Genomic DNA, 16,811 nt, shown 5'->3' on the forward strand with positions numbered 1-16,811 from the left:
AGAGCATTGTAAATCGCTCTTAGCTCCAGTATATTTATGTGAAGAGACATCTCCAGGCTTGACCATACTCCCTGGAAGTTTCTTCCCTGTGTGACCGCTCCCCAGCCTCTCAGACTGGCATCCGTGGTCACCAGGACCCAGTCCTGTATGCCGAATCTGCGGCCTTCTAACAGATGAGCACTCTGCAACCACCACAGAAGAGACACCCTTGTCCGTGGCGATAAGGTTATCCGCTGATGCATCTGCAGATGTGATCCGGACCATTTGTCCAGCAGATCCCACTGAAAAGTTCGTGCGTGGAATCTGCCGAATGGGATTGCTTCGTAAGAAGCCACCATCTTTCCCAGGACTCTTGTGCATTGATGCACAGACACTTTTCCTGGTTTTAGGAGGTTCCTGACAAGTTCGGATAACTCCTTGGCTTTCTCCTCCGGAAGAAACACCTTTTTCTGAACCGTGTCCAGAATCATTCCCAGGAACAGCAGACGTGTTGTCGGGGTCAACTGAGATTTTGGAAAATTCAGAATCCACCCGTGTTGTTGCAGCACTACTTGGGTTAGTGCTACTCCGTCCTCCAGCTGTTCTCTAGACCTTGCCCTTATCAGGAGATCGTCCAAGTAAGGGATAATTAATACGCCTCTTCTTCGCAGAAGAATCATCATTTCGGCCATTACCTTGGTAAAGACCCGAGGTGCCGTGGACAATCCAAACGGCAGCGTCTGAAACTGATAATGACAGTTTTGCACCACGAACCTGAGGTACCCTTGATGTGAAGGGCAAATTGGGACATGCAGGTAAGCATCTTTTATGTCCAGGGACACCATAAAGTCCCCTTCTTCCAGATTCGCTATCACTGCTCTGAGTGATTCCATCTTGAAACTGAATTTTTGTATGTACAGGTTCAAAGATTTCAGATTTAGAATAGGTCTTACCGAGCCGTCCGGCTTCGGTACCACAAATAGCGTGGAGTAATACCCCTTTCCCTGTTGTAGGAGGGGTACCTTGACTATCACCTGCTGAGAAAACAGCTTGTGAATGGCTTCCAATACCGTCGCCCTGTCTGAGGGAGACGTTGGCAAAGCAGACTTTAGGAACCGGCGAGGGGGAGACTTCTCGAATTCCAACCTGTAACCCTGAGATACTACCTGCAGGATCCAGGGGTCCACCTGTGAGCAAGCCCACTGCGCGCTGAAATTCTTGAGTCGACCCCCCACCGTTCCCGAGTCCGCTTGTAAAGCCCCAGCGTCATGCTGAGGGCTTTGCAGAACCCGCGGAGGGCTTCTGTTCCTGGGAAGGAGCTACTTGCTGCCCTCTCTTACCCTTTCCTCTGCCTCGGGGCAGATATGACTGTCCTTTTGCCCGCTTGTTCTTATAGGACCGAAAGGACTGCGGCTGAAAAGACGGTGTCTTTTTCTGTTGGGAGGGGGTCTGAGGTAAAAAGGTGGATTTCCCGGCCGTTGCCGTGGCCACCAGATCCGATAGACCGACGCCAAATAATTCCTCCCCTTTATACGGCAATACTTCCATATGCCGTTTGGAATCCGTGTCCATAAACTTCTTCTGGCAGATATGGACATCGCACTTACTCTCGATGCCAGAGTGCAAATATCCCTCCGAGCATCTCGCATATAAAGAAAAGCATCCTTTAATTGCTCTAAGGTCTGTAAAATACTGTCCCTATCCAGGGTATCAATATTTTCAGTCAGGGAATCCGACCAGACCACCCCAGCACTGCACATCCAGGCTGAGGCAATGGCTGGTCGCAATATAACACCAGTATGTGTGTATATACTTTTTAGGGTAGTTTCCAGCCTCCTATCAGCTGGATCCTTGAGGGCGGCCGTATCAGGAGACGGTAACGCCACTTGTTTTGATAAGCGTGTGAGCGCCTTATCCACCTTAGGGGGTGTTTCCCAGCGCGCCCTAACCTCTGGCGGGAAAGGGTATAAAGCCAATAACTTTTTTGAAATTAGCCCTTTTCTATCTGGGTTAACCCACGCTTCATCACATACATCATTCAATTCCTCTGATTCAGGAAAAACTACAGGTAGTTTTTTCACCCCCCACATAATACCCTTTTTTGTGGTACTTGTAGTATCAGAGATATGCAAAGCCTCCTTCATTGCCGTGATCATATAACGTGTGGCCCTACTGGAAAATACGTTTGTTTCTTCACCGTCGACACTAGATTCAGTGTCCGTGTCTGGGTCTGTATCGACCGACTGAGGTAAAGGGCGTTTTATAGCCCCTGACGGTGTCTGAGACGCCTGGGCAGGTACTAACTGGTTTGACGGCCGTCTCATGTCGTCAACTGATTTTTGTAATGTGCTGACATTATCACGTAATTCCATAAACAAAGCCATCCATTCCGGTGTCGACTCCCTAGGGGGTGACATCACCATTACCGGCAAATGCTCTGCCTCCACACCAACATCGTCCTCATACATGTCGACACACACGTACCGACACACAGGGAATGCTCTATTGAAGACAGGACCCCACTAGCCCTTTGGGGAGACAGAGGGAGAGTTTGCCAGCACACACCCAAGCGCTATAATATATATGGGAACAACCCTATATAAGTGTTGTATCCTTATAGCAGCTTAAATATAGTAATATCGCCAAAAAAAGTGCCCCCCCTCTCTGTTTTACCCTGTTTCTGTAGTGCAGTGCAGGGGAGAGTCCTGGGAGCCTTCCTCACAGCGGAGCTGAGCAGGAAAATGGCGCTGTGTGCTGAGGAGAATAAGCCCCGCCCCCTATTTCGGCGGGCTCTTCTCCGGAGTTTGTGAGATCTGGCAGGGGTTAAATACATCCATATAGCCTCAAGGGCTATATGTGATGTATTTTTAGCCATAAAAAGGTATTATACATTGCTGCCCAGGGCGCCCCCCCAGCGCCCTGCACCCTCCGTGACCGCTGTGTGAAGTGTGCTGACAACAATGGCGCACAGCTGCAGTGCTGTGCGCTACCTTAGGAAGACTGAAAAGTCTTCTGCCGCCTGCTTCTGGACCTCTTCCATCTTCGGCATCTGCAAGGGGGGTCGGCGGCGCGGCTCCGGGACGAACCCCAGGGTGAGACCTGTGTTCCGACTCCCTCTGGAGCTAATGGTGTCCAGTAGCCTAAGAAGCCAATCCATCCTGCACGCAGGTGAGTTCACTTCTCTCCCCTAAGTCCCTCGATGCAGTGAGCCTGTTGCCAGCAGGACTCACTGAAAATAAAAAACCTAAAAACTTTTTCTAAGCAGCTCTTTAGGAGAGCCACCTAGATTGCACCCTGCTCGGACGGGCACAAAAACCTAACTGAGGCTTGGAGGAGGGTCATAGGGGGAGGAGCCAGTGCACACCACCTGATCCTAAAGCTTTATTTTTGTGCCCTGTCTCCTGCGGAGCCGCTAATCCCCATGGTCCTGACGGAGTCCCCAGCATCCACTAGGACGTTAGAGAAATGCATTTAAAAAGTATAACAGAAAGAAGCCAGGGGGTCACATATCTTTGTATGACCATAGAACCCATCGCAGACATTGGATATCCTTATACTTCTCAGTACAGGGTCCATTTTTGCTATATAAACCCCATGACTATGAAAGCAGGAGGCAGGTTTCTAAAACATGACTACAGTTTTATTGTGAAATTCTGCTTGCTGAGAACAGTGTATATTCAGTAAATCTTTTTGGAAAAAAAGACGTTATCAACATGAAAAGAGGAATAAAATTAGACAGCTTTAAAAACACACAGAAAAAGCGACTTCTGGGCCCAAACCTCGCAGACACAGAGGATGGGGGGGGGGGGGGGGGGGCGATATGATATGGCACAGAGACAGAGAGAAGGATGTCGTCACCTTTGCCTCTTCTGCAATCGGCTTCCTTTTCCTGGGGCTAAATCCCACCCTGACATCAGAAGCTCGAGGCCCGCACCGAGGAGCTAGTCAAGCCAGCGTTCCTCTCTAGGACAGAAAGGGGTATGCCTGCTGCACACCAGATACGGAGGAACTAGAAGTCCCAGCAACGGTATGCTGGAGAGCTGTAGGCCGCCCATCTCTGCGCTGTGGATTTAGCCCAGCTTGCTCATGTACAAAACATCTGAGACACATATATATGTATAGAAAGGGAAGATCAGTTTTTGTGAAGCAGAATACAAAAAAAAACAAATTCTGCCGCTCTGCAACGCAGAACCAGCACGGATTCCTGGAGAGGTCGAACAGAACATGGCACCGCCTGCCCAACTCCTTCAAAAGTCCTAGAAAACATGGCACTGGAGCCCAACCCTTTCTTGAAAATGTCCCGACAAACATGGCACTGCGCAAGTCCCCATCAATAGGACCCGCAGGACACGGCGAGGACCATATCCCAGGTGGAGGGGACCTGCAGAGGGTGGGATTGCCTCCCCCCCGTCTCCCTCCCAGTAAGGCAGTGTGGCTGACATAGAAGGAGTGGTGTGCGGCTTCATCACAGGACCCCCTCCTCAGCCTGAGGTGTAGAACAGAGTTGGAGCCGCATGGGCAGAGAGGGGAGCAGGCGGAGTGCGTGAGGAAAGGGGGCGGTGGGGGGGAAGGGGGGGAGGCTGTTTCCATTTGCAATTCGGATGAGCCTTAGAGCAAATCACACGTGTTCTTCTTGCGACCCCGCTTGGCCTGCAGAGCAGCTCTTGTCGCCATCTCGAACACTTCCCGCACACCGTCCTTTGTTTTAGCAGAACACTCCAGGTAACCAAAAGCACTGATCCTATTAGCCATATCTCGCCCTTCTTCTGGCTTCACTGGCTCCTGTGCGGAAAAGCAACATCAGGCACAAAAAACTCCAAACTCCTTTCCTTATGTTACAACATTAAATGCGCCTTTCACCCTACCTACTGCCCTGACCACTCCCTTTCTCCCACCTATGGAAAAGGCCGACCGACTACCCCCTTTCCCTTACTAATGTGTCCAGGCCCCGAGCCGTCCGCCTCCTAAGGCCTGATCACTCCCTTTCTATTCCATTCACATCTGCTAACGGTCAAGCTCATCCTGCCTACCCTAATGTCTATATCCTTACCGCTACCTTCCCCTTCCTAATGTCCAGCTCGCAAATGTTCCCTCTCCAACAGGCCCCTCCACATCCCTCCTAATTCTCATGTTCTTCCCTTCTCACTCATGCCTTCTACTGTCCAGGCCTTGAGTTCCTCTTAATGTTCAAGCCTCGATCAATCCATTCACCCCTATTAATGCCCAGGCCCAACTGCCCCATTTCCATCCAAATACCCAAGTCTCTGGCCACTACCTTCATATCTGCTAATGACCAGGCACCTTCCCCCCTAATGTCCAGGCCTTCCCACTCACAATGCCAAGTCCCCACCGCTCCCTTTCCCTTCCTAATGCCAAGAGCCTACCTGCTAATTTCTCCCTCCTGATGTCCAGGCCTCAACCACTCCTTCCTAACTCCAAGGCCCTTCCACACTAATTTCCAGGTCCCGGACCACTACCCTTTTTTTTTTTTTTTTAAACCCTGTCCTCAACTGCTCCTGTCCCCATGATCAAGCCCTGCCCATCCTCTTCACTTTCCAGATGCCCAGGCAGTTCTCTTCCCCTTCCTATGCCCAGTTCTGCGACCTCAGCCTTCCTAATGGCCAGGCCCTGATCACTCCCTTCTTTCTAATAGAGAAGCACCTCCGCCACCCTCCCAACATCACTCCACACATACAGATATTCTGTGTTACGCACCTGCTTCATTTTGGCCAACTCCCGGCGGGTGTGCTCGTCATTCCTCAGATCCTTCTTGTTTCCCACCAGTATTATAGGTACATTGGGACAGAAATGTTTCACCTCCGGAGTCCACTTCTCAGGGATGTTTTCTGGAAGAGGTGAGAAAAGACGACAAGATGAGACGTCACATCAGGAGTTGCACACAAGTAAGTGGGGGAAAAGAAAGGGCACTGCCAATTACACAATGGGCCTCCACCTTTGTGTAACTTTACTGTGTCGGACTAAAACGGTCATCCAACACCTTTTACTAGGGCAGAGAACTCGCAGCTACTTGAATCCAGTTTTTTTTGCCTCCTTCCTGCGTTTTTCATTATCTTTATCTTGTGGCCACTTAAAGTTGAACAAAATGTGGAACTCTCCATTACAACATGGCAATTAAGGCTGGAGCCACACATAGGGGTATATTCAATAACTCTCAGAAGCTGCCGTCTTGTCTGAAAGACGGCAGATTCAGACAGTTTTCGTTCGGAAGGGGTTTCCGACCTATTCATTCAGCCGCCGATCAGCGTGCATTGTCGGAAGCGGGGCCAAAGCTGTCAAGTCGGGTTGAGATGAGGTAAACTGAGAGCAGGAGACGGATTTGTGTGTGTGTGTGGGGGGGGGGGGGCAGTGGGTAGAGCAGGAACCTAGCGGCAGCGTCCACCCGGCTCCAGCAAGCGAGGTCCTGCTTGCTCGAGCCGGGTGGACGCAGCCGTGAGCTTCCGCTGATGCAGCCACTGCTCCCCCCAACTCCTCTCCGTCTCATCCTCCTCCGCTGCTCTCCCACTGCTGCCCCCACCGCCGCCGACATCCCTCCCACGGCAGCCGCTGTCAGCTTCCCCCGCCGCTGCTGTCAGCAGCGGCAGGACAAGACACCGGGAGCGCCCAAATACGACAGTCGGATTTGGCCGCTCTTTTGTATAGGGGTTGTCGGGTCCATTCCGACAACTGCATGTCGGAATGGACCCGACTCTTATTGAATATACCCCATAGCGGCCAAGTGGGTCCCGTTCAGCGGGACCTGCTTGGCCACTATGTGTGGCCCTAGCCTTAGAGAACATGCCCTAAACTGGGGCAAACAAACTAGCTTTAAAGGGCAAAACATCAGGGAAGACAATACACGTAGACAAGAACAGCAGGCCTGAAACGTTTCCCATAGACTCACGGACTCACCCAGACTGTCAGGGCTGTCGATGGAGAAACACATGAGGATGACATCAGTATCGGGATAGGACAGTGGTCGGAGACGATCGTAGTCCTCCTGGCCAGCTGTATCCCACAGAGCCAGCTCAACCTGCAGAAAAGCCGGAGTTTGTTAAGATGAGCTTTATCAGACCTTGTGCTGCGCTCAGTCCGCGGAGACGCCGACCTCGCATCTTACCTGCTTTGTGTCAACCTCTATATCAGCCACATAATTCTCAAACACGGTGGGCACGTAGACCTCAGGGAACTGATCTTTGCTGAATACGATGAGCAGGCAGGTCTTCCCGCAGGCCCCGTCCCCAACGATCACAAGCTTCTTACGTATGGCAGCCATTCCTGGGAAGAGGAGCGACAGAAGCGGTCACACGCGGCAGGTGGCAGCTGGTAGACATGTGAGGGAGTGACGCAACAACTCCGTGTATGACCAGATCCCCACCAAAACCTGTGATGTCACTTGTAATCAACATGCAAAATGTGTGTGCAGTGCAACAGTCCGTGCCTGCCATAATGACACAGAGTGCCTGCCACACACGGAGGACGAGGCTACAGGAAGTTGTGAATATCCTTTGTTTAGCTTTATTCTGATTACTCAGGCAGGCGAAACAAAATCCCCGTTAAGGTTTTTCAGGTCCTCGGCAGTGAAAACGCATAAGTTTCACTGAACCTTTGTGTTTTTAAACAAAAATGTATTTTTTATTTTTTTACAGGATATCTTATTGGATCCCCATAAAAAAATATCCGTGAAATATCGGGAAAAACTCCTTTTTTTTCCCCTCCCGATGCTTCAACGCGGGTAATAGTATACCTCCCTTAGGGTCTCCTGTAACCCACTAATGACATCACAGTGATGAGGTCACACCTCCCCAGTGTGTCTCCTGTAACCCACTAATGACATCACAGTGATGATGCTATACCTCTCTTATGGGTATATTTAGCAACATTAATTTTACTAAAATAATGTAAGTAGGGAGGCTTTTCCCTACGTGTCTGCCCCCCTCACATAACTCACCATATAACGGGGGCAGGAGGGTGGGAAACATCAGTATCTCACTCGGCAGCGTGACCTGTGACCGAACGTCACGCTGCGCGGGGGAGCCGGGCAGTGCCTGAGCGTCCTGAGGACGCTCAACGCTGATCCCTCAATCAGGCCAGATTTTGGGCCTAAATCCCGGGATCGGCCTCCCTTAATGTGATAAAGGGAGTTTTCCGTTTTCACACCCGTTTCACATTATTTTACTATCACCTAAATGTACTAAAGGGAAATTGGGAGACACTCACTGTAATTTTCCTGAAAAATACAGTGAAAAGTGTGCAGAGAGGCATCGCAGGGACAGAGCCTTCTCACAAGCTCTGTCCTTGCATGCAATGATTGATACATCCCTGACGTATTCAATTATTGCAGTGCAGACTGAGGCAAATTCATCACGAGCCATCTGCACCCGAGAAGCGGGCTGTTATAAATATGCCCCATAGTGTCTCCGGGAACCCACTAATGCCATCACAGTGATGAGGTCACACCTCCCCTGTGTCAGTGTCTCCTGTAACCCACTAATGACATCACAGTGATGAGGTCACACATCCATTCGTGTCTCCGGTAACCCGCTAATGCCATCACAGTGATGAGGTCACACCTCCCCTGTGTCACTGTCTCCAGTAACCCACTAATGACATCACAGTGATGAGGTCACACCTCCCCTTAGTGTCTCCAGTAACCCACTAATGACATCACAGTGATGAGGTCACATCTCCTCATAGTGTCTCCTGTAACCCACTAATGACATCACAGTGATGAGGACACATCTCCCCAGTGTCAGTGTCTCCAGTAACCCACTAATGACATCACAGTGATGAGGTCACATCTCCTCATAGTGTCTCCTGTAACCCACTAATGACATCACAGTGATGAGATCAGTGAATCAGTGACATCACTACCACAAGTATACACGCTCTGATCAGGACCTGGAAAGCACTCCACCCCTATCTCCTCTTTATTTGTCCCAATACGACACCGGCTTTATAGCCCCACCCACACAGACCATGACGTCAGGCCTACCCGTGACGTCACCTTCACAGTGTAACCCCCCCAGACACAACACGCTTCCCTATGCGGGTCCTCTCACACCCAGAGGTAGCCATGCACCGTGCTTCCATGACGTCACGCATCCCGGTCTTACGTCATACGACCCATGGGCGGGAAACACCCTAAACGCGCGCTCCCGCCTCCTCACTGAGGAATCCGTCTGACGGGTACGCACAGCAGTGACTACACCCCCCTGAGGGGACTGAGACGGCGCCCAGGCTATATGTCCGAGGAGAGGGCACCTACCGTCCGCCCTGTCCCGCTGCTTCCACCCGTCCGACCAGCTGTGACTTGTCAACCACCCCGCCTTCTCCGCCAATGGCAGCGAACGCCGCCCATAACTGACAGCCCGGACAGCCAATAGCGGACAGGACCCGGGGAGTTTATAACCGTCAGGAAAAAGATATGATTGACGTTTCAAAAGATCCAATCACAGTCCTGAGAGCCCAGCCAATCACCGCAGCAGCTCGTTGGTGACGCTCAGTGGCCGCGCCGGTCACATGATACTCCGGAAACGTGACCATATGGGGAATATGAAACCCGTCTATGTGATCAGTGCTAGGTGGAGCAACGCGGGCAACCCTAACCTGGGCTGGGAGCTTACGCAGGGTGGAGAGTGGAGACAGTTGTGGTTCCACTCACTGAATTGGGTCCTGCTAGATGTTGGGGACTTATTTACTAACACTGAACTGCAGCAACCAATCAGACACCGGCTTACATTGTGTAACCTGTGAACAGCTGATAAAAGCTTGCCGCTGATTGGTTGCACTGTAAGTATGGACATAGAAAGCTGTCATGGAATAGTGGACGGGCTCCCACCATCTACTCTTACAGTGGTAACGAACCATCGCATCAAAACCATTCTATGGAATAACCATCACAAGAGTTTGCGCGTATGTAATATAGTCTAGCTGCCATGCAGATCATCGCTTCCAGTATCAGAGCGGGTGGGGGTGGGGCAAGTGAAGTCATACAGATAGGTATACCGTAAGGACACAAGTGAGTTACATGTACGTCTAGTCAATGTTCATGAGTTCAGCAGGCGGACCGCTTGGGGAAGAAACTTTTGAGGCTTCTGGTGGACCCGGCGGGGACGGCCCTGTAACGTTACCTGAAGGAAGCAAGTTAAGCATGCTGTGGCCGGGGTGTAGCTGGTCCTTTACTATCTGCGTTGCACACTTTTTAGCTCTGGACAGGTACAGGTCCTGGACTGAGGGAAGGTCGGCCCGATGATCTTCTCTGCGGTTCTTACCACCTTTTGGAGCCTGCATCTGTCCCTCGTGCTGGCGGAGCCATACCATACCTGTATCGAGGAGCACAATACCGACTCCACAATCGCAGAGTAGAAGAGGAGCAGAAGCTTCTGTGGGATGTTGAACTTCCTTAAGGTCCATACACACTGGGCGATTTTGAGCTGAAAATAGCTCCGTTTTGGTGTTTTGAGCTGCTTTCAGCTCAAAACCTCCCAGTGTGTATGCCCCAGTGATGAGCGCTGATGCGCACTCCCGCTTCATTGCCGGCGGCCGGCGTTCATCTGGTATTACCAGTAGATGAACAACTTTCCATAACGTCCTGTTATGGAAAGCCGTTCACCCCCGCTGACATCGCTGGGCAGGGGGGAAAAGAACCCAGTGTGTATGCACCTTTAGTTGCCTGAGGAAGAACAACCTCTGCTGCGCTTTCCAGACAGTGGCGTCAGCATTGGACCCCCAGTTAAGGTCCTGGGAGATTGTGGTCCCCAGTAACTTGAAGGAATCCACTAGCAATACCACACTGTCCGCAATCGTTAGCGGAGGAGCACTAGCTGACTTCTTCCTGAAGTCCACTATCATCTCGACAGTTTTGAGGGGGTCGAGCTCAAGGTTGTGGCTACACCACTGGGCCAACCGGTCTACTTCCCGTCTATAGGCTGACTCGTCCCCGTCCTTGATGAGGCCAATGACGGTGGTGTCGTCAGCAAATTTGCTCTTTACTTATTGCGCTTCTGAGATGCAGTCATTTGTGTATATTGAGAAGAGCAGGGGTGAGAGGACACAGCCCTGAGGGGCCCCTGTACTAATGAACCGCGCTTGAGAGGTGAATTCCCCTACTTTTACCACCTGTGTCCTATCTGTCAGGAAGTCTACTATCCAGGAACAGCTAGATTCAGGGACCCCTAGCCGAAGTAATTTGGGTTGGAGGATGCTGGGGACGATTGTATTGAAGGGTGAGCTGAAATCGACAAACAGGTACCAGGAATAGGTAGGTGCTGTAGAATGTAGTGCAGGCGCAGGTTGACTGCATCCTCGACACACCGATTCGATCATCGATAGGCGAACTGTAGGGGGTCAAGTCACAGTTCAGGGGATTCAAAACCAGACGCTCAAAAGTTTTCATGACCACAGACGTCAGTGCTATTGGCCCGTAGTGTTCAGGTCCGTGATAGAGGGTTTCTTGGGGACCGGGACAATAGTGGACCTTATGAGGCAGAAAGGTACTTTCTGTAGCTCCAGCGCTTTGTTGAAGATCTTGGTGAATATGGGGGCGAGCTGACCCGCACATGCTCTCAGGGCAGATGGTGACACTCGGTCAGGACCGGGAGCTTTCCTGGGTTTGACTCTTTTGAACTGCCTCCACCTCTTAGGCGACTTGCAGTGCCTGGAGTTGGCCGTCGGTGCTCGTGGCATCATAGAGGTGATTGGGTCGCAGAGGACTTCTTTTGCGAACCCGCAATAAAAGTGGTTCAGCTCGTCTGCTATGTCTTGGTGCATGGTGGTGGACTTTGATGTTTTCTTGTAGTTGGTTATGGATTGCATTGCTTTCCATACAGATACGGGGTCATTGGTGGAGAGATTGTCAGCTTGTCCGATAACCGCTTTTTCTCTAACGTCCTAAGTGGATGCTGGGGACTCCGTAAGGACCATGGGGAATAGCGGCTCCGCAGGAGACTGGGCACATCTAAAGAAAGCTTTAGGACTATCTGGTGTGCACTGGCTCCTCCCCCTATGACCCTCCTCCAAGCCTCAGTTAGATCTCTGTGCCCGAACGAGAAGGGTGCACACTAGGGGCTCTCCTGAGCTTCTTAGTGAAAGTTTTAGATTAGGTTTTTTATTTTCAGTGAGACCTGCTGGCAACAGGCTCACTGCATCGAGGGACTAAGGGGAGAAGAAGCGAACTCACCTGCGTGCAGAGTGGATTGGGCTTCTTAGGCTACTGGACATTAGCTCCAGAGGGACGATCACAGGCCCAGCTTGGATGGGTCCCAGAGCCGCGCCGCCGGCCCCCTTACAGAGCCAGAAGGCAGAAGAGGTCCGGAAAATCGGCGGCAGAAGACGTCCTGTCTTCAACAAGGTAGCACACAGCACTGCAGCTGTGCACCATTGCTCTCAGCACACTTCACACTCCGGTCACTGAGGGTGCAGGGCGCTGGGGGGGGGCGCCCTGAGACGCAATAAAAACACCTTGGATGGCAAAAAATGCATCACATATAGCTCCTGGGCTATATGGATGCATTTAACCCCTGCCAGAATCCATAAAAAAGCAGGAGAAAAGTCCGCGAAAAAGGGGCGGAGCCTATCTCCTCAGCACACTGGCGCCATTTTCCCTCACAGCTCCGTTGGAGGGAAGCTCCCTGGCTCTCCCCTGCAGTCACTACACTACAGAAAGGGTTAAAAAAGAGAGGGGGGCACTAATTAGGCGCAGTATTAACTATACAGCAGCTATAAGGGGAAAAACACTTATATAAGGTTATCCCTGTATATATATATATATATATATATATATATAGCGCTCTGGTGTGTGCTGGCAAACTGTCCCTCTGTCTCCCCAAAGGGCTAGTGGGGTCCTGTCCTCTATCAGAGCATTCCCTGTGTGTGTGCTGTATGTCGGTACTTTTGTGTCGACATGTATGAGGAGAAAAATGATGTGGAGACGGAGCAGATTGCCTGTAATAGTGATGTCACCCCCTAGGGGGTCGACACCTGAGTGGATGAACTGTTGGAAGGAATTACGTGACAGTGTCAGCTCTGTATAAAAGACAGTGGTTGACATGAGACAGCCGGCTACTCAGCTTGTGCCTGTCCAGACGTCTCATAGGCCGTCAGGGGCTCTAAAGCGCCCGTTACCTCAGATGGCAGATATAGACGCCGACACGGATACTGACTCCAGTGTCGACGGTGAAGAGACGAATGTGACTTCCAGTAGGGCCACACGTTACATGATTGAGGCAATGAAAAATGTTTTACACATTTCTGATAATACGAGTACCACCAAAAAAGGGGTATTATGTTCGGTGAGGAAAAACTACCTGTAGTTTTCCTGAATCTGAGAAATTAAATGAGGTGTGTGATGATGCGTGGGTTTCCCCCGATAACAACTGATAATTTCTAAAATGTTATTGGCATTATATCCTTTCCCGCCAGAGGTTAGGGTGCGTTAGGAAACACCCCCTAGGGTGGATAAAGCGCTCACACGCTTGTAAGGGCTCTACCTTCGCCTGAGATGGCCGCCCTTAAGGATCCTGCTGATAGAAAGCAGGAGGGTATCCTAAAAGGTATTTACACACATACTGGTGTTATACTGCGACCAGCAATCGCCTCAGCCTGGATGTGCAGTGCTGGGTTGGCGTGGTCGGATTCCCTGACTGAAAATATTGATACCCTAGATAGGGACAGTATATTTTTGCCTATAGAGCATTTAAAAGATGCATTTCTATATATGCGTGATGCACAGCGGAATACTTGCCGACTGGCATCAAGTCTAAGCGCGTTGTCCATTTCTACCACTAGAGGGTTATGGACACGTCAGTGGTCAGGTGATGCGTATTCCAAACGGCATTTGGAAGTATTGCTTTATTAAGGGAGGAGTTATTTGGGGTCGGTCTTTCAGACCTGGTGGCCACGGCAACAGCTGGGAATTCCACGTTTGTACCCCAGGTCGCCTCTCAACATGAGAAGACGCCGTATTATCAGGCGCAGTCTTTTCGTGGACAAGTGGGCAAAAGGTTCCTCATTTCTGCCCCGTGACAGAGGGAGAGGAAAAAGGCTGCAGAAATCAGCCAGTTCCCAGGAACAGAAACCCTCTCCCGCCTCTGCCAAGCCCTCAGTATACGCTGGGGCTTTACAAGCAGAATCAGGCACGGTGGGGGGCCCGTCTCAATGAATTTCAGCGCGCAGTGGGCTCACTCGCAAGTAGACCCCTGGATCCTTCAGGTGATATCTCAGGGGTACAAATTAGAATTCGAGACGTCTCCCCCTCGCCGTTTCCTAAAGTCGGCTTTACCGATGTCTCCTTCTGACAGGGAGACAGTTTTGGAAGCCATTCACAAGCTGTATTCCCAGCAGGTGATAATCAAGATACCCCTCCTGCAACAGGGAACGGGGTATTATTCCACACTGTTGTGGTACCGAAGCCGGACGGCTCGGTGAAACCGATTCTAAATCTAAAATCTTTGAACACTTACATACACAGGTTCAAATTCAAGATTGAGTCACTCAGAGCAGTGATTGCGAACCTGGAAGAAGGGGACTACATGATGTCTTGGGACATCAAGGATGCTTACCTTCATGTCAAAATTTACCCTTCTCACCAAGGGTACCTCAGGTTTATGGTACAGAACTGTCACTATCAGTTCAGACGCTGCCGTATGGATGGTCCACGGCACCCCGGGTCTTTACCAAGGTAATGGCCGAAATGATGATATTCCTTCGAAGGAAGTGAATTTTAGTTATCCCTTACTTGGACAATTCCCTGATAAGGGTAAGATCCAGGGAACAGTTGGAGGTCGGTATAGCACTATCTCGGGTAGTGTTGCGGCAGCACGATTGGATTCTCAATATTCCAAAATCGCACCTGGTTCCGACGACGTGTCTTCTGTTCCTAGGGATGATCCTGGACACAGTCCAGAAAAAGGTGTTTCTCCCGGAGGAGAAAGCCAGGGAGTTATCCGAGCTAGTCAGGAACCTCCTAAAACCGAGCCAAGTCTCAGTGCATCAATGCACAAGGGTTCTGGGTAAAATGGTGGTTTCCTACGAAGCAATCCCATTCGACAGATTCCACGCACCAGTGGGACCTGCTGGACAAATGGTCCGGGTCGCATCTTCAGATGCATCAGCGGATAACCCTGTCACCAAGGACAAGGGTGTCCCTCCTGTGGTGGTTGCAGAGTGCTCATCTTCTAGAGGGCCGCAAAAGTGAACCTTTACAGCTAATAAAGCCTATTAATCAAAGGAGTGTATAGAAGAAAAAAAGAAAATCATAGAATTAGTACAGCATATATGGCAGATCTTCCCATCTGCTGCCCTCCCTCGTCATATGAGCGGAGGAAGAGTGAGAGTGTAAAGGTTCACTTTGAATTGAGATTAATTCCTGTATGCACTAATATTGATATCTAATTATATGCCTTTTTTAATAATGGAAACATTGATGCTGCCAATGCTTATGCACAGACTTTATAAATAAGATGTGTTTAACTGTGGATATGGAATTGATACTTTGTATACTTCTGCAAGAAAAATATTTGATGCTCTTTTAAGAGGATGCGGATACATTGTATTGCAGCATAAAAAACACCTGCATATTTTTATAACTGTTTATGCAGATACATTGTATTGCAGCATAAAAAACACCTGCATATTTTTATAATTGTTTAGAATTGTCCTGAGGGCTATAAAAAGATTATCTCTCTTATAAGTTGAATTTATACCTAATGAGAGGTTTAAGTTATTAATTAACAATCAAGTGGTAATTGAATTCATGGGTTATGGTCGGATGCTTAACAATACTACTACTTTATAGAGACACAATTTTGAAAAATGTCATTACATACTGCTGCAAATGTACAATTGTGTTCAATGTAGCAACTTTGAAGGAGCACTACATGCATAAGAAAAGTGATTGCTTGATATTTCCTACTGCTTTTGCTCTAGCTGTAGGATTCATTTTCCTATACAATAAGGAAAAATAAGAATTTACTTACCGATAATTCTATTTCTCGGAGTCCGTAGTGGATGCTGGGGTTCCTGAAAGGACCATGGGGAATAGCGGCTCCGCAGGAGACAGGGCACAAAAGTAAAGCTTTTACAGGTCAGGTGGTGTGTACTGGCTCCTCCCCCTATAACCCTCCTCCAGACTCCAGTTAGGTACTGTGCCCGGACGAGCGTACACAATAAGGGAGGATTTTGAATCCCGGGTAAGACTCATACCAGCCACACCAATCACACCGTACAACTTGTGATCTAAACCCAGTTAACAGTATGATAACAGAGGAGCCTCTGAAAGATGGCTTCCTAAACAATAACCCGAATTAGTTAACAATAACTATGTACAAGTATTGCAGATAATCCGCACTTGGGATGGGCGCCCAGCATCCACTACGGACTCCGAGAAATAGAATTATCGGTAAGTAAATTCTTATTTTCTCTATCGTCCTAAGTGGATGCTGGGGTTCCTGAAAGGACCATGGGGATTATACCAAAGCTCCCAAACGGGCGGGAGAGTGCGGATGACTCTGCAGCACCGAATGAGAGAACTCCAGGTCCTCCTTTGCCAGGGTATCAAATTTGTAAAAATTTACAAACGTGTTCTCCCCTGACCACGTAGCTGCTCGGCAGAGTTGTAATGCCGAGACCCCTCGGGCAGCCGCCCAAGATGAGCCCACCTTCCTTGCGGAATGGGCCTTAACAGATTTAGGCTGTGGCAGGCCTGCCACAGAATGTACAAGTTGAATTTTGTTACAAATCCAACGAGCAATCGACTGCTTAGAAGCAGGTGCATCCAACTTGTTGGGTGCATACAGTATAAACAGCGAGTCAGATTTTCTGACTCCAGCCGTCCT

General features: G+C 49.9%; 1 protein-coding gene across 2 annotated transcripts; it reads right to left on the reverse strand.

Annotated features, from left to right (window-relative positions):
• Positions 1-3,597: 3,597 nt before the first annotated feature.
• On the reverse strand, positions 3,598-9,362 carry LOC134948222 (transforming protein RhoA-like). 2 transcript variants are annotated; one of them, XM_063936073.1, is made up of 5 exons: positions 9,245-9,362; positions 7,097-7,254; positions 6,889-7,009; positions 5,695-5,825; positions 3,598-4,761 (listed from the first exon to the last, which is right to left on the reverse strand). In XM_063936073.1, exons 2-5 carry the CDS (start codon positions 7,250-7,252, stop codon positions 4,588-4,590), a joined length of 582 nt encoding a protein of 193 aa, XP_063792143.1. In that variant the 5' UTR covers positions 7,253-7,254; positions 9,245-9,362; the 3' UTR covers positions 3,598-4,587. The 2 variants fall into 2 exon arrangements, with proteins under 2 accessions (XP_063792143.1, XP_063792144.1); XM_063936074.1 differs by lacking the exon at positions 9,245-9,362 and adding an exon at positions 9,093-9,170.
• Positions 9,363-16,811: the final 7,449 nt, after the last annotated feature.

The sequence above is a fragment of the Pseudophryne corroboree genome, chromosome 8 (genome assembly GCF_028390025.1).
Source record: "Pseudophryne corroboree isolate aPseCor3 chromosome 8, aPseCor3.hap2, whole genome shotgun sequence".
Taxonomy (NCBI): Eukaryota; Metazoa; Chordata; class Amphibia; order Anura; family Myobatrachidae; genus Pseudophryne; species Pseudophryne corroboree.